The sequence below is a fragment of the Aulostomus chinensis genome, chromosome 2 (assembly GCF_037954235.1).
Source record: "Aulostomus chinensis isolate RoL2024-O1b breed Wild chromosome 2, RoL_Achi_v1.0, whole genome shotgun sequence".
In the NCBI taxonomy this organism is placed as follows: domain Eukaryota; kingdom Metazoa; phylum Chordata; class Actinopteri; order Syngnathiformes; family Aulostomidae; genus Aulostomus; species Aulostomus chinensis.
In genome coordinates this window covers 31,692,648-31,716,755 of record NC_141321.1, presented here as the reverse complement: position 1 = coordinate 31,716,755, position 24,108 = coordinate 31,692,648, and the positions used below count along the sequence as shown (strand labels likewise).

General features: G+C 44.0%; 1 protein-coding gene across 2 annotated transcripts; it reads left to right on the top strand.

The window, feature by feature from the left end:
• Window positions 1-23,182, top strand: LOC147269740 (aminopeptidase N-like). 2 transcript variants are annotated; one of them, XM_086190105.1, is made up of 21 exons: window positions 1-183; window positions 9,932-10,652; window positions 10,767-10,909; window positions 11,232-11,371; window positions 11,537-11,663; window positions 12,145-12,299; window positions 12,737-12,850; window positions 14,933-15,076; window positions 15,436-15,501; window positions 16,824-16,889; window positions 16,969-17,144; window positions 17,280-17,356; window positions 17,457-17,590; window positions 18,446-18,501; window positions 18,579-18,726; window positions 18,804-18,895; window positions 19,646-19,756; window positions 19,856-20,023; window positions 20,331-20,471; window positions 20,902-20,983; window positions 21,450-23,182. In XM_086190105.1, the coding sequence occupies exons 2-21, from the start codon at window positions 10,051-10,053 to the stop codon at window positions 21,597-21,599; spliced, it is 2,892 nt and encodes a 963-aa protein (XP_086046231.1). In that variant the 5' UTR covers window positions 1-183; window positions 9,932-10,050; the 3' UTR covers window positions 21,600-23,182. The 2 variants fall into 2 exon arrangements, with proteins under 2 accessions (XP_086046231.1, XP_086046239.1); XM_086190113.1 differs by lacking the exon at window positions 1-183 and having other exon boundaries at window positions 10,518-10,679.
• The last annotated feature ends 926 nt before the right edge of the window (window positions 23,183-24,108 follow it).

Sequence of the window (24,108 nt, the reverse complement as noted above, 5' to 3'; positions counted from 1 at the left end):
CCCCCCCCCACCCCCACTTTTCTCATTTAGGGAGTCCTTCCCTCCCTGCATCTCCAGGAAAACCTCTCACCGCCTCCCATCTCCACCCTTAGGTGCCGACTGTGTTTCACATCAGCCAGGATCACTCCGTCAACGTCTCAGTCAGGCACAGCTCGCAGTGGCCATCCAGCTGCACAGGGTCTGGTATGTTTAGCAGTTTAATGCGTTCAATATGCTGCATGAAAAGTAACGCTAACCTGCGCTGAAGTCGTCTGTAACCTGCATGTACAGTTTACATCTTCTGTCTCTGATGGGATGTTTTAGTGTTACTTTTACCCTGAGAAAGAGATTTCTGCAAAAAGATGCATGAATGCAACAAACGGCCATGAACCCTCTCAGTCGTATGCAAATCGTGACTTATCCAATGCAGTTTTCCAGTGTTTGTTTCTTTGTTGGAAATATTTCACTACGCGCTTAAAATCCCAGTTTGACTTCTTTGCTCTGCACTGGATTTATTGGTTGTGCGTCTCCGAGCGTGGGGGGGCTGTACTGGATGTGAACCCTTCAGTTCTCACAGCTGCTTATCTCTACATTGTGAAGCCAAGACCTTACAGGGCTGATAAGAGGTGCTCATGTGTAGGTAGAGTGATAATAGAAGGCGTGCGTGTACATGTGAGGAAAGGTATTTCACCTTCATGCGCGAGAGATAAGATGAACTTTATTGATTCCGAGAGGAAATCTGGTCCTGATAACAAAGGAGGAAACAGAAATGAGGGGATGCCGTATTTTTTCATACCGGCAAAAGAGATTTCCTGTAAGAAATGAAAAATGAAAAAAAAAACCAACAACAACCCTGAGAGGTCATATTGTGTTTTCATGAACATTTTCATTAATAAAATGTAATTTTATATCAGGTATCAGTTTATAGTGTCGTGGACAAACTAATTAACAGTAATCAGGTGCTAGATCACTTGACCCGGTCAGACACACTGAGACCTTTCATCTCAGTTTCCATCACCTTCAGGAGCGCAAGCTCTCTCACATTTCGTGTGATAAATAGTCTAGTTTATCGGTTTTCTTCCTCAGGGACGAAGATGCGCAACATAAATGGTTCCACCGGCAGTAGGTTGTCTTTGCATCCGCAGTCTCACAGCAGGAAAAAATACATGTATATAAAAAAAAAAAAACAGCAACATGATACAGGTGATGCAACTGTTAAACAGAAACCATCACACGCAGTCGAACACACACAAAACACAGAAATCCATCACACGTGTCCAGCAGTCGTTGACGAGCTCGACTGGAACCAGTATGGGAGGGTAAAAATAAGAGGAGAAAAGAAATCAAATCAAATCAAATATGAAGAACTAACCCAAAGAAATGCTCGCGTCGTGTTGAGGGCAACAGAAATCCAGCCGTTAACACCAACATGTGAATCTCTGTGTGTAACAGCAGGTCCAAAAACGTGCTTGGAAGCTTTATTTTATTAATTGTTAAGTTTTCAAAACCAGAATTAAAATCCCTCAACAACCTCTCGGCAGCTGTTTCCACACTCTGCAAGTCCAAAAATCCACTCAAACCATTTTCTGGTCTGTGGATCTTCTAATTCATCAAAATTACCTTTTTAGCGGCCAACCTCTCTAGTAATTCTGCTAACACTTCCTCTGTAATTATGCGGCCCTCAGCGTACAACAGCAGCAACATTTACATTCAATATTCCCCAGATTGCAACGATAACTCTCTTTGCAGAATGTTTTCGCTGCTGGGAAACACCACAGCACGTTGGGTCTGGGTGACAACCCTGCAGGCGTGATCCGAGCAGTCTGCCACTATTCTTTTAACCCTTGAGGGAGTCCTATATGCCTCACACAGGATGCTGAATTATGAAAATGTGGACACCCCTGGGTTCTGTTCCCAGCTCGTTTAAAGGTTCCTGTTTCTTCGGTGGAGACAGAACATGAACGCTGAAATCATCTCCGCTGGGCAGAGGCACGGCAGCGTCTTTGGTGGTATGGAGAGATCCCAGACTGTCTGCATCTGTGTGTTTGTGGAGATCAGTCAGATACAGATGCATCAATTCCAGATGTTCCTTACCTGAGGGCTGTTGGATTCACCCAGTTCTGACGAGGGAGGTTTTCTTGGGAGGCCCGGGAGGTTCACTCGGCCCTGTTGTCTTTCTTTACGAGGGGGACGAGTCGCTTTATTTGATCTACGAAGTTTTCTGATTATTGCCATCGGATCTGCCGGAAGTTACAAAGTGCGATATGAAGACTTGTTCTTATTTTTGCTCCAAACACAGCGATCATCCCCTCTTCCTGCTGGTAGACTGTAGAAGTAAAAGCCATCACAACTGCTCGTATTCACACTTTGTCCTCTACCAAGAAAACTTTGATACTGTGGTACTTCTACTTTGTAATGGCTGATGAGCGTGTTGAGCTGACGTCATGTTTCCGGAGCGCAGTACAGAAAGTGTTACCCTGCGATGCAGCTGATTTCACCAGATGATGATGTCACAGAACCACGTGAAAAACCTGCTTCTGGGAAACTAACCAACTGATATGTCAGGTAACAGGAAGTGACCCAGTACTTCTGTCTCAGCAGCAGCAGAAGTTCATGATCATCATGTCTGTGATTGCTGTCTTCTGCTGGACTTCTATGCAACGCCACCCAAGTCTCAGCGCTGGCGTGACTGAGCGAGCTGCGGGTGTTGGGCATCTAATGGAGCTTTATACTGAGGAGAGGATTTGTTAGGTGAGCAGTAGACGTCATCCCAGGTGGGAAGCTTCTCTTGCTCCTGGAGAGTATAAACCAGATTGGAACCGGATGTCCAAACAATACATCACATCACCGCAGGTCCTGATGTCAGCCATGTCTGACCCTGAAAGGCGCCGGTGTTGTGACACTTCCTGATACCGAGGCCTCGATGGCTTCCAGCCTCCTCACAGCTGCAGACTAACAACTGACGGGACTCACTAACAGTTATTATAAGCTTTTTATATTAGACTTCTAAGTACTTCAATGTGACTGGACTCACACAGGGAACAGTTCTCATTACTGGTGCATAAAGCGACGTGCTGTCTGGGGTCAGCGTGTAAAGCCAACATGAACAAAACACAAAGGTTAATTATCCCTCAGCTCTCAGGTGTGTGGAGGTTAGACCCTCCTGTTTGTGCTGCTCATCGACGATCAGACAACAACAAAAAAGTGGTATGGCTTTCAGATGAGAGTCTGAATTGATTCATGACTTGATCACCGTTTCATCACAACTGGTCATTATCCTCCTGCAGCCTCCCGCAGGTCCAGCACCAACTGCGAAAGGTTCAGCGCGTCCAGATAAAGTTGTTTCTTCACGGTTTACAAACCCGGTCTCTCAGTTTCTCAGAAAGCCACACGCTGTAGCTGTGGCTCCTTTTTTACTAACAGGCTAAATTAGTATTTGATAAGTGTCCATGACTGGTTACAACTGAAATTATAAATGTTTCGGAGTCATTCACAGGAAATATGATTTTTGGACTCGTACTCACAACCGATGGTCTTTGTCAGCAGATGTTGTTGGCTCACCACAAACTGTCGACCCTCAGCCAGTGTCCAAGGTCAAGGAGAAGTGAAACGATCACGCTGAACATTTTCAGCACTAAAATCAATGTGACATGTTTCATCTTATAAGTCCTCTGTAAAGTAGAAAATGTTTGATACACTCTTTAAATATAGCTTTTGATATTAGAGAGAAAGTTTAGATTTTTCACCCTGGAACATAATTTCTTAACATTTTCTGTCTTAGCGACCGTTTTTGAGATCGTTCCATCATGGGGCAGTGGCAGAGCTGCCTGCAGCCTCGGGGCCACGCTGCAACATAATCCAGTGGGGCAACTGGCAGCTGGCAAAGTACACCGAGGAAAAGCAATTTATTTATTCTCTTAATCTCATAATGTTGTTAGAATTTGCCCGTCTCAACCACAGACTTTGTTTCGGGGCATTTAACTGAAAACAAATTCAAAAATCCCAGCGATCCCACCAGTGGAGGGTCTCCCTCTGTCGACTCGTCTCTCAGATAGTTCTGATGCACCGCCGACAAAGCTGGGTGATCCCCCCCCCCCCCCCAAAAAAAACATGAAGAAGCATGATTTAAAAAAAACATTTTTTTTTACATTTCCAATAATTCTGTTTCCTGAGAAGACAAACAAAAAAACAAATTTGAGCCCAGCGCTCACCCTGCTCGGTTGTGCATGTTTTTCTCATCAAGTCTTATCCTCCTGGTCGACTCCCACACGTGATGATTAGACGATGATGCTGCAGAGGAAACATCTGCACATTCTATCAAGCAGAGAGGACAGGAGGGATGCACAGGAGGGATTCTGTGGATCACTCTGACACGGAGGGTCTTGACTTTGTGTTGTTTGATCGTGGTGGTGGTGGTGGTAGTGGTGGTGATTGGTTGAGAGCTTCGCTCCTCATTTCACTTTAGCGTCCAAGACATATGGCCTCAAGTCCGACCACGCAACCACAAAGTCGGTGACCGAACTGCGGCCCAGGGTGTCCTGCTGCCAGGTGCACATGTGGACCCTCTCATGCTTGAACACGGTGTTCGTTATGGACAATCTCTGACAAGTACAGACGGCCAATAACAAAGCACCAATCGGGTTCAGATCGGGGGGGCTGTTCATCCCGATCACGCCTCTCCAGGTCTCACTGTCTTCAGTAACCTGAGCGTTGAAGTCGCCCAGCAGTATGTGGGATTCCCCCAAGGGAGGACTCGCCAGTTCGGAATCCAAAAGGGGGGGGGGGGGGGACTGCTATTTGGTGCATAAGCGCAAACAACAGTCAGGACCTGTCCCCCCACCCAGAGGCAGAGGGAATCTACATTCACCGGGTGCAGGCCTGGCCACCGGGCGCTCCCCGCTGAGCCCCGCCCCCAAAGTTACTTGAACTATTGACCTTTAAAGGTCAGTAGTTCAGGGACTGAACGCTCCTAAGAACTGGAGTACACAAATATCATGTAGAACGGGTACTTTTACTCATAATACTTAAGAAAACTCAGCTTCACATACTTCTCTTTTTCCTTAAGTAGAATTTTGAATGGAGGTTTTTACTTTTACCATAGAACTATCGTACCTATCCTACTTTTACTTGATTAAAGTAGCTCTTTACTCCTCCCACCCCTGATTATGATTCCACTACATTTCTATCAAGTTAGTCAAGTCATCTGCTTTTATTTTTCAAATCTGATCGGCCACAAATGTGTTCCTCATCTAGAAACGATCAGTGGATTTGATTCAAAAGCTGAAATACAGCGTCCAGCTCTGGGAAACCTGATACATCCATGTGATTCTCAACCGTCGCCACTCTGAGATTTCACAAACAAAAAACTGGATCACTTTGTTTCAAATGTTTCCCGTGAACAAACTACGTCTCTGCCTCTTAGGACTCGGCTGAGAAAACACAATGGCGTACATTTTAGTTTCACTCCAGATAAAGAGTTTGAGTTAAGTTGTGTGAGGTTACAGGGTTTTTTGTTTCATGCAATAACTGAGATCCTAAATGAAGAATCTGTCACTCGACAGCAGTCGAGTGAGTTTAGAAGGAAAATATGCTTTTGAAGACTAAGCTACTCCAGTTCTTGAGCTGAAGTTCTGGTTTAGTTTAGTTTTGAAGACTAAACCACTCCAGTTCTTGAGCTGAAGTTCTGGTTTAGTTTAGTTTTGAAGACTAAACCACTCCAGTTCTTGAGCTGAAGTTCTGGTTTAGTTTAGTTTTGAAGACTAAACCACTCCAGTTCTTGAGCTGAAGTTCTGGTTTAGTTTAATTTTGAAGACTAAACTACTCCAGTTCTTGAGCTGAAGTTCTGGTTTAGTTAAGTTTTGAAGACTAAACCACTGCAGTTCTTGAGCTGAAGTTCTGGTTTAGTTTAGTTTTGAAGACTAAACCACTGCAGTTCTTGAGCTGAAGTTCTGGTTTAGTTTAGTTTTGAAGACTAAACCACTGCAGTTCTTGAGCTGAAGTTCTGGTTTAGTTTAGTTTTGAAGACTAAACTACTCCAGTTCTTGAGCTGAAGTTCTGGTTTAGTTTAGTTTTGAAGACTAAACTACTCCAGTTCTTGAGCTGAAGTTCTGGTTTAGTTAGGTTTTGAAGACTAAACCACTGCAGTTCTTGAGCTGAAGTTCTGGTTTAGTTTAGTTTTGAAGACTAAACCACTCCAGTTCTTGAGCTGAAGTTCTGGTTTAGTTTAGTTTTGAAGACTAAACTATTCCAGTTCTTGAGCTGAAGTTCTGGTTTAGTTAGGTTTTGAAGACTAAACCACTGCAGTTCTTGAGCTGAAGTTCTGGTTTAGTTTAGTTTTGAAGACTAAACCACTCCAGTTCTTGAGCTGAAGTTCTGGTTTAGTTTCGTTTTGAAGACTAAACTATTCCAGTTCTTGAGCTGAAGTTCTGGTTTAGTTAGGTTTTGAAGACTAAACCACTGCAGTTCTTGAGCTGAAGTTCTGGTTTAGTTTAGTTTTGAAGACTAAACTATTCCAGTTCTTGAGCTGAAGTTCTGGTTTAGTTTAGTTTTGAAGACTAAACCACTCCAGTTCTTGAGCTGAAGTTCTGGTTTAGTTTAGTTTTGAAGACTAAACCACTCCAGTTCTTGAGCTGAAGTTCTGGTTTAGTTTAATTTTGAAGACTAAACTACTCCAGTTCTTGAGCTGAAGTTCTGGTTTAGTTAAGTTTTGAAGACTAAACCACTGCAGTTCTTGAGCTGAAGTTCTGGTTTAGTTTAGTTTTGAAGACTAAACCACTGCAGTTCTTGAGCTGAAGTTCTGGTTTAGTTTAGTTTTGAAGACTAAACCACTGCAGTTCTTGAGCTGAAGTTCTGGTTTAGTTTAGTTTTGAAGACTAAACTATTCCAGTTCTTGAGCTGAAGTTCTGGTTTAGTTAGGTTTTGAAGACTAAACCACTGCAGTTCTTGACCTGAAGTTCTGGTTTAGTTTAGTTTTGAAGACTAAACCACTCCAGTTCTTGAGCTGAAGTTCTGGTTTAGTTTCGTTTTGAAGACTAAACTATTCCAGTTCTTGAGCTGAAGTTCTGGTTTAGTTAGGTTTTGAAGACTAAACCACTGCAGTTCTTGAGCTGAAGTTCTGGTTTAGTTTAGTTTTGAAGACTAAACTATTCCAGTTCTTGAGCTGAAGTTCTGGTTTAGTTAGGTTTTGAAGACTAAACCACTCCAGTTCTTGAGCTGAAGTTCTGGTTTAGTTTAATTTTGAAGACTAAACCACTCCAGTTCTTGAGCTGAAGTTCTGGTTTAGTTAAGTTTTGAAGACTAAACCACTGCAGTTCTTGAGCTGAAGTTCTGGTTTAGTTTAGTTTTGAAGACTAAACTACTCCAGTTCTTGAGCTGAAGTTCTGGTTCAGTTTAGTTTTTAAGACTAAACTACTCCAGTTCTTGAGCTGAATTTCTGGTTTAGTTTAGTTTTAAAGACTAAACCACTGCAGTTCTTGAGCTGAAGTTCTGGTTTAGTTTAGTTTTGAAGACTAAACCACTCCAGTTCTTGAGCTGAAGTTCTGGTTTAGTTTAGTTTTGAAGACTAAACCACTCCAGTTCTTGAGCTGAAGTTCTGGTTTAGTTTAGTTTTGAAGACTAAACTACTCCAGTTCTTGAGCTGAAGTTCTGGTTTAGTTAGGTTTTGAAGACTAAACCACTGCAGTTCTTGAGCTGAAGTTCTGGTTTAGTTTAGTTTTGAAGACTAAACCACTGCAGTTCTTGAGCTGAAGTTCTGGTTTAGTTTAGTTTTGAAGACTAAACTACTCCAGTTCTTGAGCTGAAGTTCTGGTTTAGTTTAGTTTTGAAGACTAAACCACTGCAGTTCTTGAGCTGAAGTTCTGGTTTAGTTAAGTTTTGAAGACTAAACCACTCCAGTTCTTGAGCTGAAGTTCTGGTTTAGTTTAGTTTTGAAGACTAAACCACTCCAGTTCTTGAGCTGAAGTTCTGGTTTAGTTTAGTTTTGAAGACTAAACCACTCCAGTTCTTGAGCTGAAGTTCTGGTTTAGTTTAGTTTTGAAGACTAAACTATTCCAGTTCTTGAGCTGAAGTTCTGGTTTAGTTAGGTTTTGAAGACTAAACCACTGCAGTTCTTGAGCTGAAGTTCTGGTTTAGTTTAGTTTTGAAGACTAAACCACTGCAGTTCTTGAGCTGAAGTTCTGGTTTAGTTTAGTTTTGAAGACTAAACCACTGCAGTTCTTGAGCTGAAGTTCTGGTTTAGTTAAGTTTTGAAGACTAAACCACTGCAGTTCTTGAGCTGAAGTTCTGGTTTAGTTTCGTTTTGAAGACTAAACTACTCCAGAACTTTAGCTCAAGTAAAAATTTAACTCTGACTCTCGACTCTGACTTACGGTGTAGTAATATTTGACCGGGAGTATCTGTACTCCACATCAAGGACGTGTACTTTGTCCACTGCTGACGGTGAAGGTAATTTTGCCTTTGAACGTCATAGGTGTACAAATGATCTGATGATATAAGATTAACCGACTGACCAATTTAGATCATTTACGGTCTCGTGTTTGAGTTGGAGTCTATAGAAGTGTGGTGGAAGTGGAACAGTATCGGCTGTAAGCTCACTGATAAAGAGAGTTTTACAGTGTCTCTGTTTGAATGAACTTTGCTCTGATAAAAGAGCTCTCGTCTGTGTGGGAGACGAGGTACAGTATTTCCTCCTGCACATGCTTAGCGATGACTTCCCTCCATCCTCCCCGTGTATTAAAAGCATTGGACACACAGAGAAGTTCAGAGGGAAATTCCAACACTTACCACAGACATGAGAGACAGACCAATAACAAAAGAGAGGAAGAAATCCACCACCGATGCAATAACAACCCCGAGCAGGAGAAAGTAAAACAATAAGAGGGGAGACTTTTGATTTCATATTCGTGATCCATGAAGGATGCCCCAGGGCACTGCAGATAAATACTCTCCTGTCTTAAGAACGGAAACACTAATATGATGTAGCCTCGTCCAAAGATGATGGAAGGGCACATCGGTGCAGATTAAACACAGTTTTGTTCTCCAGTCAGTTTTCCTCATCGTGCTATCAGTTATTGATGGTTAATAATCATCTTCACTTACTGGCTGAGCGAGGAGATTGATATGTCTTCCTGTAGAGTAGCCAGTTAGCGTAGCTAAGGACAAAAAGTAGAAACTGCGGTAAAACAAGTTGTCTCTTGTTTGAAGGTTAAGAGAAATCTTACTCTTTTCAAGGGATTTTGAGAGTCTGAGACTGTGGTTTTACGCCCTAAGCCAAAGTTTGAAAAGAAAAAAAAAGAAAAAAAGCCCAGTATTACATAACTTCAAACTACGCCAAATACATTAAAAAAAAAAAAAAAAAGCCAACAATATTTATTAGTTTCTGGTTCTAGTGGGAACATCAGCAAAAAATCCCCCACAACCACCAGATCTCTGAAGCATCTCTTTAACCACATCACAAGCATGTCCACGTGATGTCCTGTCACAGCTGGATTCCACGTCTGCTCGCTTTGCCTCCTCTCAGGGACGCTTTCAATAAAAACAGCGCGACAACCATTCATTTCTCAGTCATTTCCTGACGAACTTTGTTTCTATTCGTCCGTTGAATTTCCAAACTCTTCTCTTCCCCCGTGGATTGTTCGCCTCTATGAACGATGGCGCGCCCTTGGACAGACAATGTTTCATTTTATTCTTCCTGATTTGAAGCATTAAGACGCTTTGTTGCAGTTTAAAATCAAACCTTGGCTGACTTCTTCGTTTCATTCTGATTAAACAGATCCTCAACTTTTTATCCCGTCATGTTTGCTGTCCACTGTTTAATCTTGTTAATGTGCTGATGCTGCGTGAGATGAATGACGGCGATATAATGATTTATTGTTGTTAAACTGTACTGTACGAGTACGAGCCGCTGAGTTGCACATTAAAACACCAGTCTTTCCATTTCCTCTTTTGTTTTCAGGTGTTATGAGCATGTCTTTTTTGCCATGTTAATAACTCAACTGTTAACTGAGGCGAGAAGCGACTTGCTGTACTGGACAAACACGGACTGAGAACCTGCTCTGGCCTCCTGAATCAGACATGGGGAAAGTCTACTATATCAGTAAGAACGTGGGACTTGGGTTACTCATCTTGGCTGCTTGTGCTCTGGCTACCATCATAGCGCTCTCCATTGCCTACCACAAGGAAAAGGCCAAGAATCGAGGCAAGCCTGGAAATGAAGAAACGGGCAGCTCCGTCCTGCCTTCACCCACCGCCGCGGCCGTGCCCAAGGATCCCTGGGACCGCTACAGACTTCCAGATTCCATCGTTCCTGTGGCTTACAATGTTACCCTGTGGCCCCGGCTGGAGGTCAACGCAGACGGGCTGTACATCTTCACCGGGCATTCAGAAGTGGTCATCAACTGTGTGAAGGAAACAGACCTCATCCTCATTCACTCCAACAAGCTGAACCTGAGCACCTTCGATGGGCACCACGCTAGGCTGAGGGGACTGACCCACGCCACAGCGCCTGCTATAAAAAAGACTTGGTTTGTGGTGGCGACAGAGTACCTGGTTGTTCAGCTGAGCAGGCGGCTCTCTGTGGGAGCCTCCTATGTTTTAGAAACTGTATTTCAAGGGGAGCTGGCAGACGACCTGGAGGGCTTCTACAGGAGTGAATACATTGAGGAAGGTGTGAAGAAGTAAGCTATGGTGGACCATCGTCGACAGTGAGAGTTCATTTTCATGCCGCAAATGTTCCTCTTGTTGGGAGGTGGGAAATGTTGCTACTTTGATATCCATTGTGTGTTTTCCAGAATTGTTGCCACCTCCCAGATGCAGGCGACGTACGCCAGGAAGGCCTTTCCTTGCTTTGACGAGCCTGCGATGAAGGCTGTCTTCAACGTTTCCATCCTCCATGGCCGAGACAAAACCGCTTTGTCCAACAGCAGAGAAAGTGGTTTGTTTTTGGACAGAAATCACTTGCAGTGTTCAGTGTATGTAAGCGGGAACACGAGTAAATGGCGTCAGATACATTTGAGGACATTCAGGACTTTGCTAGAGGTCAAGGCTCTCAATCTACCAGTCAGTTTTTGTTCCTCCTCTCATCTGAAAAGAAGAGATATTGGAGACAGACAGACAGACAGACATGGAGGCCTGTCAGTGAAACTGTGTCCTAGTTATGTTAGAAATGTAATCGTAAGTAATTAATGACTCAACTTTAAGAGAAAATAAATGCAGTTAACAGAATGTCAGAGGAATGTCTTCCTCTCCCTTTGCAGGCAAGGGGGACTTCATCTTCGAGGGTCAGGCTGTCAGAGCAACAACATTTGAGCCCACCGAGAGAATGTCCACATATCTGCTGGCCTTCATCGTCAGTGACTTTGATTACCTGCAGTCAAACCAACTCAACCATTTATCGGTAAGAAATGTTCTTCCTTTTACATCCTTGAGCCAACAGACCACAAACTTCAACGACCATAAAGGTGAGAGGCTTACACCTCACCAGGGCGAGAGAGAGAGAGAGAGAGAGAGAGAGAGGTTTTTAAATATTTTTAGGAGCCATAAGCTTTTCTCTTCTTTGCAGGTTCGAATCTGGGCTCGCAAAAAGGCCATAGCTGACAAGCAGGGCGACTACGCTCTCAGCGTTACTGGAAAGATCCTTCAATTCTATGAGCACTACTACAATGTCAAATATCCCCTCTCCAAGTCAGGTGGGTCGACGCTGCACGCACGCTGAGGTACAGCTTCACTTGCAGACACAAAATCTCATTTCATGCTCTTTGCAAACCCGTCCATGTCTTTGCGGTCGCAGTGATTCGGCCAGCAGGCTGACACTGAGATGTTTTCAACCGTATAAGTACGGTGGCCAAGAGACGTAAACATGCCGCCATTGAAGAGGACAAATGCAAACAGAGAACGTGCCAGCACGTGAAGAGAATAAATTCATCAGTCCCACGACAAACGGCCAGCAAAAGAAAGAAACATGCAGCAAATACACACCACACAGCCAAATACTGCAACGACCAGAAACATTCCAGAAGAATCACACGCTGAAACGACTTGAAACATGCAACCAGTTCCCCACGAACATCTAAAACGACGATGCGAAGAACAAGCTTTTTGGGTGTAACATTCTCCTCCTCGGCTGCGATGCAAGCGTGCGTCTTTTGAATGTCCTCTGTTTTTCTCCAGACCAGATCGCTCTGCCTGACTTCAACGCCGGGGCCATGGAGAACTGGGGTCTGATCACATACAGGGAGACGGCCCTGCTCTATGACCCCCTGCTCTCCTCCACTGGAAACAAAGAGAGAGTTGTAACTGTCATCTCCCACGAGCTCGCGCACATGGTAGGCCTCAACGTCCACGCTGTCCTGACGCCGGCCTCAGTTTCAGATCGAAACGACAGGAAAACATTCCCACAATAACTCCCGATGGAGAGTTATTCGGCGCAAGCCGTCATTGTTAATTTTTTCTAAATCAAAATTAAGTACTTTTCCACACAACTGTGAAAAAAAAAATTATGTTGTAAAAATAAATGTGGCCAGGGAACTTTAGCAGAAGCAAATGACATATCACCACCTGGGGACAACTAACCCTCATCATAAAGGATGTGAAATTATGTGTCTGGAATCTTAAAGCCCTCGGTCATTGAACTTTACTGGTAATGTTAGCCAAAGGCAGCAGTTATGATGGTCAGAACCAGGAACTTTGGTCCCTAGAAAATGGGTTCCAGTAAATGAGATTTCGCTGACCGCCGGGACCTTTCTGTGTTTTGTTTTTCTAGTGGTTTGGAAACCTGGTGACGATGCAGTGGTGGAATGACTTGTGGCTGAACGAGGGCTTCGCATCGTATGTGGAGTACCTGGGTGCCGACTACGCTGAGCCCACCTGGAACATTGTGAGAGGACTAGGACTAGGACTAGGACTAGGACTAGGACTAGGACTAGAGGGCTCTCAGATTGGCCCCTGACACAGAACAGGCTCGAAGCTCGTCAGCAAACCTTATTTTGAACTCTTCTGAGGCGTCTCTGCAACAATTGACATTTCAATTCAGGCCTGTCAGTCATCACAGGCCCCGCCTCTCTTTCACCTAAGGGGGCTTTCAGCCAATCAAACGTTACCTTGCGATACGCGTAGCACAGTTAACACCTCATTTTGGACAAATGAGGTTCATGTTGATACCAGCCAGCCAATCAGCTGAGAGATAGCAGCTCTAGCCGTGATGTGTTGGTCATAGCTGTATAGTATTTAGTATGATATGCTCATTTGTTCAATATGGAAATATCGTGTACTTTTATAGATATTCACGTTTAATGGTTTACCTAATACAACCTAACTTTTAACAGAGGTAACCGAGGTTATCGTGTCTTCAGAACAGTATTTTCTCATATTTTTAGTGAGATTATTTGCTCTAGTTTTCCCTTTTTCCTCAGTATCTTTCTGAAAATCAAGAGCCATTCCTCATAAAATCCTCGTCCTTATCACTCCCACACCTGTGCAGAGGGCAGCGGCAGTATGAAATGATTACAAATCAGTTTTTTTTGAAGACAGAAAAAAGCTGTAACAGAGCTGATTATCATGGACAAATTAAAAACTGATTAGATCAATGTTCTATGATCACAAAAGTAGACACGAGGTGGACAGAACTTCTGACTTCATGTAGAGTAAATATGAACTTGTCCATACGGGTATTGCTTGAGACATTTAGGTAGAGTTATTTCTACACATCTATAATTTTGGATACGTTTAAAAGGTGCAATAAGGTAAGACGTAAGCCTGTACATCTTTGTTCAGTTTAAGAGAAATTACCAGTTGGGTTAATGTGTTATTATCCATTATAAATCAATCAGTCTTCATTCAGCCGACCAGCAACATGCACAGAGTAAAATCAAGGCATTCCCAAGTCCAAGTCCTACGCACAAGCATGCAGGGTTTTTTTTGGATACATAATTGAAGGGGTTCATCCTTGGTTCAGACTTCATCCCTCCACCAAATTTGTTCACATTTGGCCCTGTGGATTTTGTCTGATCCTGCTGACGGTCAAAACAAGTGCCAACAAAAACACAATCTCCTCAGCAGAGATAACGATGGAGTCAAAGACAGGGAGCTCAAGCTGCTGTTGGTGATGGTGTCAGGGAGGCAGCAGGAGTTTCTGTCAATCATCCATCCATCATCAAATGTTAATCCTGTTACAGGGTCGGGGGTCAGCCTGGAGTGGTCACCAGTCCATAGCAGGGCCACGTGCAGAGACAGACAACCACTCACACTCTCTCCCATTGACCTAACAAGCATGTTTTTGACGTGTGGGCAGATACAGGAGCACCCAGAGAACACACACACACACACACACACACACGCACACACACACACACACACACACACACACACACACACAGAAAACATGCAACCTCACACTTACTCGGTGATGTCACCAGCGGTTATCCTGCTGCTGTCCATTTCATTGTAGTTGCTGATAAACAAAAAAACAGCCACCTCATCTGAGTCAGTTTTGTGTTTTCATCTGAAGAGACGCAACTCCCAGAGGTGTCTCTTTGAAGTCCGGATGCTTATAATGATTTGGTGTGTTCATCAAGCAGAATGTAGAAATGAAGATCTCCCACTGCAGGAATAATCCAAAACAAGCCATGTCTGTGCAACCTTGCAAAATATAGCTGTTCTTTCCCAGACTGGAAAAAAACAAAAAAAAAAGAAAAAAAGTTGTGAGTTTTTAAAATGCAAGTTTACAAGCTTGGTTTAGCTGACAAACTTGCTTGTTTTTCTCTGCAAATGTTGCGAGTTTGAAGTCTGTAATTCAGAGTTTTGCACCCCCCCCCCCCCACACACACACACACTCCTCAGTCAGGAGGAGGAAAAATGTCAGTATGCAGTAACGTGGTGAATGCAAGCAAGCAAGCAGAAGGTCACAGTCGTTCTCTCAGAATCCCTCTGATCTCTAATTCATCTCTCTTCTTGGCCGTAGAAAGACCAGATTATCCTCTACGATGTCCACAAGGTGTTTGCGGTTGATGCTTTGGCCTCCTCTCACCCACTGTCCCGCCGAGAAGAGGAGGTCAACGACCCCGCCCAGATCAGCGAGATGTTCAACACCATCTCCTACAGCAAGGTCTGCTCCTCCTGCGCAGGCAGTGAGACCGAGAGCTGGTTCATATCGGCATTGTCTGCTCCGTCAGGGGAGTGTGTTTTAATGATACCGTTGAAGGGTTGGAGGCTCCTTCCCAGAAACAAAACCTTTTAATGTGGCGTTAAACCCTACAAATATAAAACAGCCTCCAAAGAAGCAGGAGTCGGTCGTTCCTGGAAAGTGGGGGAGCTGAGGCGCTGTCCTTTAGTCAAGATTGTTGAACACGTACATCTTTAAAATCTTGTTGTAATACAAGCCTTGGTTTGAGTACAAGATCCTTTGCTGTCCACACCGGTTCAAAACTACCAACTGATCATGGTTTGTGTGTTTCATGTTTCCAGGGAGCAGCCGTGCTCAGGATGCTGTCCGGGTTCCTCAGCGAGCCGGTGTTTTCTAAAGGGCTCAGTGTGAGTATCCACTCTGTTACTTGGCCTCATCAATCACAATATTAATGCTTCTGGTGCACGTGGTGTGTGTGTGTGTGTGTGTGTGTGTGTGTGTGTGTGTGTGTGTGTGTGTGTGTGTGCGTGTGTGCGTGTGTGTGGCTATGACGAAACAAGCTAATTTGAGGGTGTCTGATGTGTATTCATAAACCACATGATAACTATTTACTCTTAAGGTTTTCTTGCTTTCTGTAACTTGTAATTCATTTTCATAAACAAAGTCGCTTTAAAGCCGCCAACGTGTTTGTGGCATTTAATTGTTTATATATAGTATCAAGAAGTAATAACCTAATTCTCCTCATTTTTCACTTTGATTAAGGAAAGAAAAGAAAGTAAAAGTAGAGACAAAGAATGGATGCAATACTATATTTTACTCTTTTTAGGTGATTTCAGGAATTGGGTTACATGTTCATCAGGATTAACATTTTACGTAGATTTTTAACACAAATATACTTCATGCATTAATGCACTATCATGTCCAGTAGAGTCACCGCTGTCTTATGCAGTTTTTCTAACTGCCATCCATGGCATGATCATGTTGCTCCCCTGCACCAGCCTGAATGTTAACCTCCATCGTGTCTGTGACGTAGTCTGGAGTCAGTTAAAACGATGTAAACCCATAAATCCCGGCGAGCAGCAGTAGTGCAAACATGAGGAACACACATAACTGCAGCTTAGATTTTGTTGTGAACTGACAGCAATAAACAGAACAGAATAATGCCGAGGTGACTGATTCATGAGGTGGATTTGTAAAAATGTGTGAAGTTACGCTTTTCTGGTATTTCCTCAAGATGACCAGTGAATAACATTTAAAGTGCTTGTTTTCTGAATGGAGTTTTTTTGGATTTGATGGTCTCCAGTAAATTATACATGGCATAACTCTTTAAAGGATAATCACCCAAAATTACTGACCTTCACTCATTCATGAATGACTCACCCTTGTGCTGATGTTTGATATTAGATAGTGACTGAATTTTATTTTATTGGTAAAAAATGTGCGTTAATCTCGTATGATGAACTTCACTACGATGTCTCTTCTTGTCAGCAGGGTTATGCAAAAAATATGTGGCTGAATTTCACCGAAATCTGATGGAGAGGTGTAACGGAAAAAAACTACTACAACAAAAATTTAGAGTTGACCGCTGCGAGTACTCGCTAGTTTTCAATTAACCTGTGACGGTCGACCAATGCTTTCTCTGGTCACATCCCTGGTGATCTTGAGCGTTAAATGTCTGCATCTGCTGATAGTTTTTAAGCTGCTGTTCATCTCTGCTTTCTTTTCTCAGTCATACCTGAAGACATTTGCCTTTAGCAACACAGTGTACACCGACTTATGGGACCATCTCCAGCAGGTTGGTGCAGCTGTGTTGTGCAAGGCTTCCCCCGGAGGTTTGTGGACGTTCATCTTACATTCTGCTGTTTTGTTGTCAGGCAGTTGAAAGCACGCCGGGCGTTGATATCCCACACACGGTCCATGACATCATGCACCGCTGGACCCTTCAGATGGGCTTTCCAGTGGTCACTATTGACACTCGGACAGGACGTGTCACCCAGAAACACTTCCTGCTGGACCCAGAGTCTGTGGTGGAAAGGCCCTCTCAGTTCAAGTAGGAATCACTAATCCTGTAAGCTGCATAAACTGAGTTTACCTCTGAAATGCTTTAGTTGGCAGAGTACGACAGTTAGAAACCGCCACCGTCCTGTGTCTTCACGTCTCCCACGTCCTTTGTGTGTCTGTCCAGTTACACGTGGTTTGTCCCCATTAAGTGGATGAAGAACGGTGTGGAGCAGCAGCAGTACTGGCTCCTTCGCAAGTCGGGTACAGTCCTCGTAACGCTCACACTTCTTCCATAGTCGATCCATTAGAGGTGTTCACTGAAGATTTTACAGCTCTCGCCTCCTCTCACACATTCCTCCAGACACCCACAGTCCCATGAGAGTGTCGGGGGTGAGCTGGGTGCTGGCGAACACCAACGTATCGGGATATTTCAGGGTGAACTATGATAACGACAACTGGAATCGTCTTCTATCTCTGCTCAACACCAACCACCAGGTGACTCATAAACCCCCGGCTCGTTCCCTCATTCGATGTAGTTGCAGGTTTATAATTTCAGTTTCGGCTCGCGTCAGATTTGCAGTTCAACTGGATCACTTACTCTTGACCTCTACTGCAGTGATTTTCTCAAATCTTTCCCGATTTGCACGTTTCTGGGGTTATTGGATTTATATGTGATTAATCAGCCTGCAACATGTTCAGTTAATTTTAAATGAATATGCCAACTTTTTGGGAAATACTCTCATTTGCCATCCCTCCCAGAGTCAGACAAGTAGATAGAGGCTCCTCTCTCCTCTGTGGGTGCATTGGGGAGCTAAGACCTTCAGAGACCTGCTGACTGCTAGTTAGCTTAGCACAGTGAATGGAAGTGGATGTGCTGCATCGCATTGCTCAGTCAGTAGTGAGCAAATAACATTTTCTTTGCCTGCATTGTTAAAATTGCAAGACAGTGTCATTTTAGAATCAAACTACTACGACTTCCCTGACTGGGTGATTTGAGGCAGCAAATCAAAACTTCGGCTAACAAGAGAAGCTGGTTGTTGACTTCTAGAAAAAAGCGCCTGCTGCTGCTACTCGCCACCTTCTGAACAAACCAAGACAAACCTGAACCTGATCTATCGGAACCAGAATACAGAGAGGAGGAATAGCAGGTCTTGGAAGCTGAGCGTGCAAGACAGAGCAACGCTGCACAGCCCATCCGCTATCGTTTATTGTGCTAAGCTAACTAGCGCTCAGCTGGTGTTTGTGGGAGTCACTTTTCCAACACACATGCAAGGGTATTTGTCTTCTTGTCTGGCTCTGGGGAAGACGTTTACCTTTGACCTTGAATGTAATTTGTGTCATTTCCTTCAGACATTTTCCGTCATAAACCGAGCACAGATCATAGATGACGCGTTCAACCTAGCAAGGTAAGAAATATATATCCAAGTATGAGTCACTTCAGATATCCTGTTTGCAAAGAATGTGAGATTTTTACTCTGTGTAGAGCCAAAATAATCGATACAACACTGGCACTGAGAACTACCAAATACCTGTCCATGGAGAGAGACTACATCCCCTGGGAGTCGGCACTGAGAAACCTCAACTACTACATCCTCATGTTTGACCGCACTGAAGTCTACGGAGCTTTGCAGGTCGCTGCTTTCACCAAAGCGAGGGAAAGCGCTCTGGATCTTGAACATTGCTGTTTTTAATTTCTCTTTCATTTTAGGCATACCTCAGGAAACAAATCCTGCCACTATTTGAGTACTTCAAGATGATTACAGCCAACTGGAATACGATACCTTCAGGTCACACCGAGCAGTAAGAATTCGTTTTAACTCGCTCTTTGTCGATACAAGTCACTTAAATTTTAGGATTAATGTAATCCGGACTTTTACATTTTCTGAATATTCCTGGCTACCTCACAGTGGCTCAGTGGCTGGCGCTGTTGCCCCAGCCCAACAGAAGCGGAATTTTGGAAACTTTGAAAAACAATTCAAGATGCAATGAAATGATTAGGTTTTGGTTTCTCCTAAAACGAATTACAGCATGTCCCGTGTTTAACCGCTGCCAGAGTCGTCTGACGTGGTGCAAGGTTTCTGGATAACTTGCCCCTGTGGGTGTGACTTTGACGGCAGTGCCGACCACAGCTAGCATCCTAGCTACTCACCTCACCAACAGGCTTAAATTGGGTCACTCATGATGAGGTTCGCCACTGGCTCAAATGTCTGTAGTAGTTCAACATGAGGCGCGAGGTCCTGTGAGTGGGATGTGGTTCATTTATTGTTCGTGTCAGTCGCTCAACTTGCTTCACGCTCGGGTCACACTAGCTGACCAGTATCACTCGACCGTGACGTCAAATGCTGCGATGGTTACTGGGGAGGACTCCTGCCTCAGCAACGTCCATGTCTTCAGTCCGTGTTCAGTCTGAAACATAACCTAAAATGAAAGGCTGAAGATCTGGAGTTGGTTCCCGAGCGTTCACTGCTCTGAAGAGGACGGGTTACATGAAGAAGACAAGTTCCACTGTATGGATGTATAATATCAACAAAAGCTCTTTCTTCTTCTCAGGTATAATCAGGTCAACGCTATTGGAATAGCTTGCAGCATGGGTGTGGCGAGCTGCAAGGAGCTGACAAAAAGCTGGTTTAGACAGTGGATGGAAAATCCAGAGCACAGCCCGTGAGTACTGAGCACTGTCTGTCACAATGTCATATTTGTGTTGACAGCATGCAGCTAACTGATTACTAACCCTGCAATGTTGACCTTGACGTTGACCAGGATCCATCCCAACCTCAAAAGCACAGTTTACTGCATTGCCATAGCGTTCGGTGGGGTGGAGGAGTGGGAATTTGCCTGGGGAATGTTCAAGAATGCAACTGTGGCGGCTGAAGCTTCCCGTCTCAGGTCGGCCATGGCCTGCACCAAGGTTCCTTGGCTTTTAAACAGGTACAGCGCATGCAGCTCCAAGGTTCTGAATATTATAAGTTGGGTATGTTGATCCAAAATCATTGTAAGATCCACCTCTTTCTCAAAAGTAACGATTACTGGATAATAAAACTATATAGACTGGCAGGAGAATGAGTCCCAGTACCTGAAAATAAGTTACTGAATGCCTGGCCCCCTGGTTATATCACATATGAATCTCAGTGCTGTATATTAATACTGAATTATTATTATTATTATTATTATTATTATTATTGAGACAGTTTTAGTTTTAGGAATCTCTTCATAAGACATATTTTGTATGAGCCAGATACCTGGAGTACACCTTGGACCCAACTAAGATCCGCAAGCAAGACGCCACCTCTACCATTCAGTACATCGCCCAGAATGTGGTGGGGTTGCCACTGGCCTGGAACTTCATCAGAGCAAGATGGAGCTACATTTTCGAGCAGTGAGTGCTCGGATGAGCCGAGGGATGGGATTGTTAAACAGTCTGAGGACATGACTTAAGACAGAGGCTGATTGAGGAACATGGCGAGGCATGGAGAAAACAAAACAATTCGATACATCTATCAAATGGATTTCGTGCCTGAATATCGCTCCTTTCACAAAAACACAAATGCACCGAAAATGACAAGAAACAAATCCTCTGTTTTGCTCTTTCTTCTGATATGTTCACTTTTTTTTCTTTAAATCACAGCACAAAATATTCCAGAGACTTGAAAGATTAATGAAAATGTTCAAAAACACGTGGTGACTGACTTTTTAAAAAAAATGCTGGCAGGGAAAGAGTCAAAGGAGATCCTGATTTTAACCTGTTGATCAACATCATTACATCATCATCTTTGTTTGAACTACATTGCATCGTCCTTGTGTTTCAGGTATGGAAAAGGATCATTTTCCTTCGCAAATCTTGTCAGCGGAATTACAAGGAGATTCTCGACAGAGTTTGAGTTGCAGGAGGTACGCAACGCGCACCACCACAAACACACACAGAGGTACACGCTGCATTGAAGTTCCATCCATCGTCGTCTTCCGCTTATTCCTTACTATTAAGGGTCGCGGGGGGGCTGGAGCCTATCCCAGTGTCTAAGGGTGAGAGGCGGGGTTCACCCTGGACAGGTCGCCAGTCCATCGCAGGGCCAACATAGAGAGACAAACAACCATTCACACTCACATTCATACCTACGGTCAATTTAAAGTATCCAATTAGCCTCGTCCCCAAATTGCATGTCTTTGGACTGTGGGAGGAAGCTGGAGTACCAGAGAGAACCCACGCAGGCACGGGGAGAACATGCAAACTCCACACAGAAAGATCCCGCGCCCGAGCCGGGGCTTGAACCTGGAACCTTCTTGCTGTGAGGCCACAGTGCTGACCACTGCACCACCGTGCAGCCCTTGCATTGAAGTTGTTGTCTCTTTTTAACAGCTGAAGAAATTCAAAGAAGACAACCTCCAGGTCGGTTTCGGCTCAGCCACCTTGGCCCTGGAGCAGGCTATAGAGAAGACCACCGCCAACATCAAATGGGTGACGGACAACAAAGCTCAAGTGCTGAAGTGGTTTTCTGAGAACAGTTAGAAAGCCACATCGGCGCCCTCTCTGGTTTTGTTTGGTTTTGATTTGTCAGGGACACGTAATGAATTTCACACGTTATTATCGTCAGTCTGTCTGTTCTGATTCTTGTGTGACTGACGCGACAATACTTGACATCAGCTGACACGGAATGCCGTGGCGATAATGTATTTCAGCCCAGAAGTTAGCATCGCCGTAGGTTCCCTCGACCAAAAGCCAATGACGTTTTGGATTTTAAAATCTTTGAAGAAAATAAACTCCGTGGGGTAAGAAAGTCTCCCAGACTTACAGGTTTTGTTCACACGGACGCCACAAACGAACACCACTTTTATGATTTTCTAGTATGAGGCTAACATAGTGCTACGAGCAAACACCTCAGCCATAACCAGCTTAACACTTCTGTTTCCTGTGATAATCCCGTGATAACCTCTGATGTCTCGTCGACGCTTGTTACCGATCAGTACGTGATAAATGCTTCAGAATTCGTCATATTTACCAGATGAAGAAGGTCTGTGTTGAATGTAGACCTCAATTCTGGTGTTTAGCCAGTTCACAACTCCCAGTGACTCTCAGCTGCGGACGTTCAACAATGCTAACTTGCTTCCAGCGCTCAGGACTCTTTCTTTATTCCTAAAATAGTTTTTTGCCAACTAAGATCTGGTTTACCCCTTCTAATGGGCTCTGTGTGCGGACAAGGAAACATGGAGTTGTAAATATGTTGTTATCTGAATGTAATGTGATGTGCTGGGCCACATCTGGACGCTGTCTGGATCGCTTTGTGTTTGGATCGAAGGCAAGCGCCAGTATGCTGGCGTCCTTTACCTACACAACACCATCATCACTGCTCAGATCTCGAATACCTTTGTGCACTTTACGCTTCAGAAGTTAGCAATGGTACATTCAAGTCCCCGGAGCCACCAGGAAAACAAATCCTTATTAGCTTTTTTAGTGGCGTTCAAGCAAAACTGGATAGTTTCTCCAGAATTACAGCATTTAAAAAAACAAGTGGAAGAGCAAGGCCACAGACCTGGCTGCAACGGCAATGGAAAATAAAACATCTGATGTAGATGCCAAGTCTACAGCTGGTTTGCTGCCACCTCTGACTCATGTTGGTCTCAGGGGCCTGTGCTAGGGTTCGGCATGTCCCCAGTACCATGAATGGATTCCGTTTCTGTTGAAACTCATCTTGGAAAAAAAACAAAACAAAAACCCCCCAAAACAGGCTCCATCACAAATGATTGATGTGATACGTCAGTGGGCGGAGCTTTTATATGTTTTGATCTCTACTCTAGAGCAGGTTAGGTCTGCCCCGTCTGTTACCATGGTGACACACTCTCCTGACATGTCAGCCGCCTTCATAGTCCAGCTGCTTCTTGGTACAGGCCCCTGATCTCAGTGAGGATGACTAGAATCACCGAAAAACAACGTGAGGTGAATGCAGGCAGGATCGGACCTGTTATCATCTGAGTAACACGTCCAGAAACTCCCTCCTAGTTTAACCGGGACGCTACACTGGATGTCTTTACATTGAGAATGATGTTTTCCCTCAGAAGTAAAGGTGAAATGTAAACGTGATCTGTCTGAATAAAGCTGATTCTGCTTTTTACCGGTTGTGCTTTCTTTAACTCATGATTTGATCACTCACCGTCTTACATCATGCACGGCGGTGCAGATGTTTGCACCTGTGGACCTGACACACAACCTGTTATACACAGTGTCCTCGACACATCAGTGTGAGGGTGTGTGTGTGTGTAAGAGAAAAGATGCTAACCTGTCCTCAACAGATGCAGGGTGACACCAACTGTTCAAGGGGACCCAGGAAGCTGATAAGGAGTGAACGATTATGCATGTCATGGTTTATCTACCTGTTACAGCAGGTAACACCTGTTCAGTGTCTACACTGGCTTTTGCTTTACAGTGTCCCGTTTCACTAAATTTACCGAATGTCTTTTAGAAGGACGACTGCTGCATTTAAAGACCTCTGTGCAGGTTCCGTTGAATACCTCCCACATACAGACAGGCGATGCATTAAAGGCAGAAACCTGACGAAACCAGCGAGGCTTTACTTCCATACCCTTGTAAGCTTCCAGTCTGCTTCCTTCCTATTCTCTCTCTCATATTACACACCACTGCACCTGAACTGTTCGTAGACGTGGCACAGAGACTTTGCTCCAATTGGCTGCTTTCCTTATGGAACGAGTGTGTTCATGTTAGTGTATGACTCCTTTGACGCGGATTATTCACATCCCAATCTTTCCAGGTTACTTGACTCAGCAAAGTCCCCATTTCCCACCACACGGCAGATTTTCTGGAAATTAGAGGTGGTTGTGACACCCGTCGTGATGTAACCCTCAACAGTGGATGTCATATTTTTGGGCGGTCTGACTAGTTGTTCCCACAATGAAGTTATTCCATTGGTATATTTGTATATTCCTCTCATGGCTGCAAAGGGATTAAAACAAAAATGAATCACAAGTTTTGCGATTAATTAAATCATCTAAACTGATTACATATA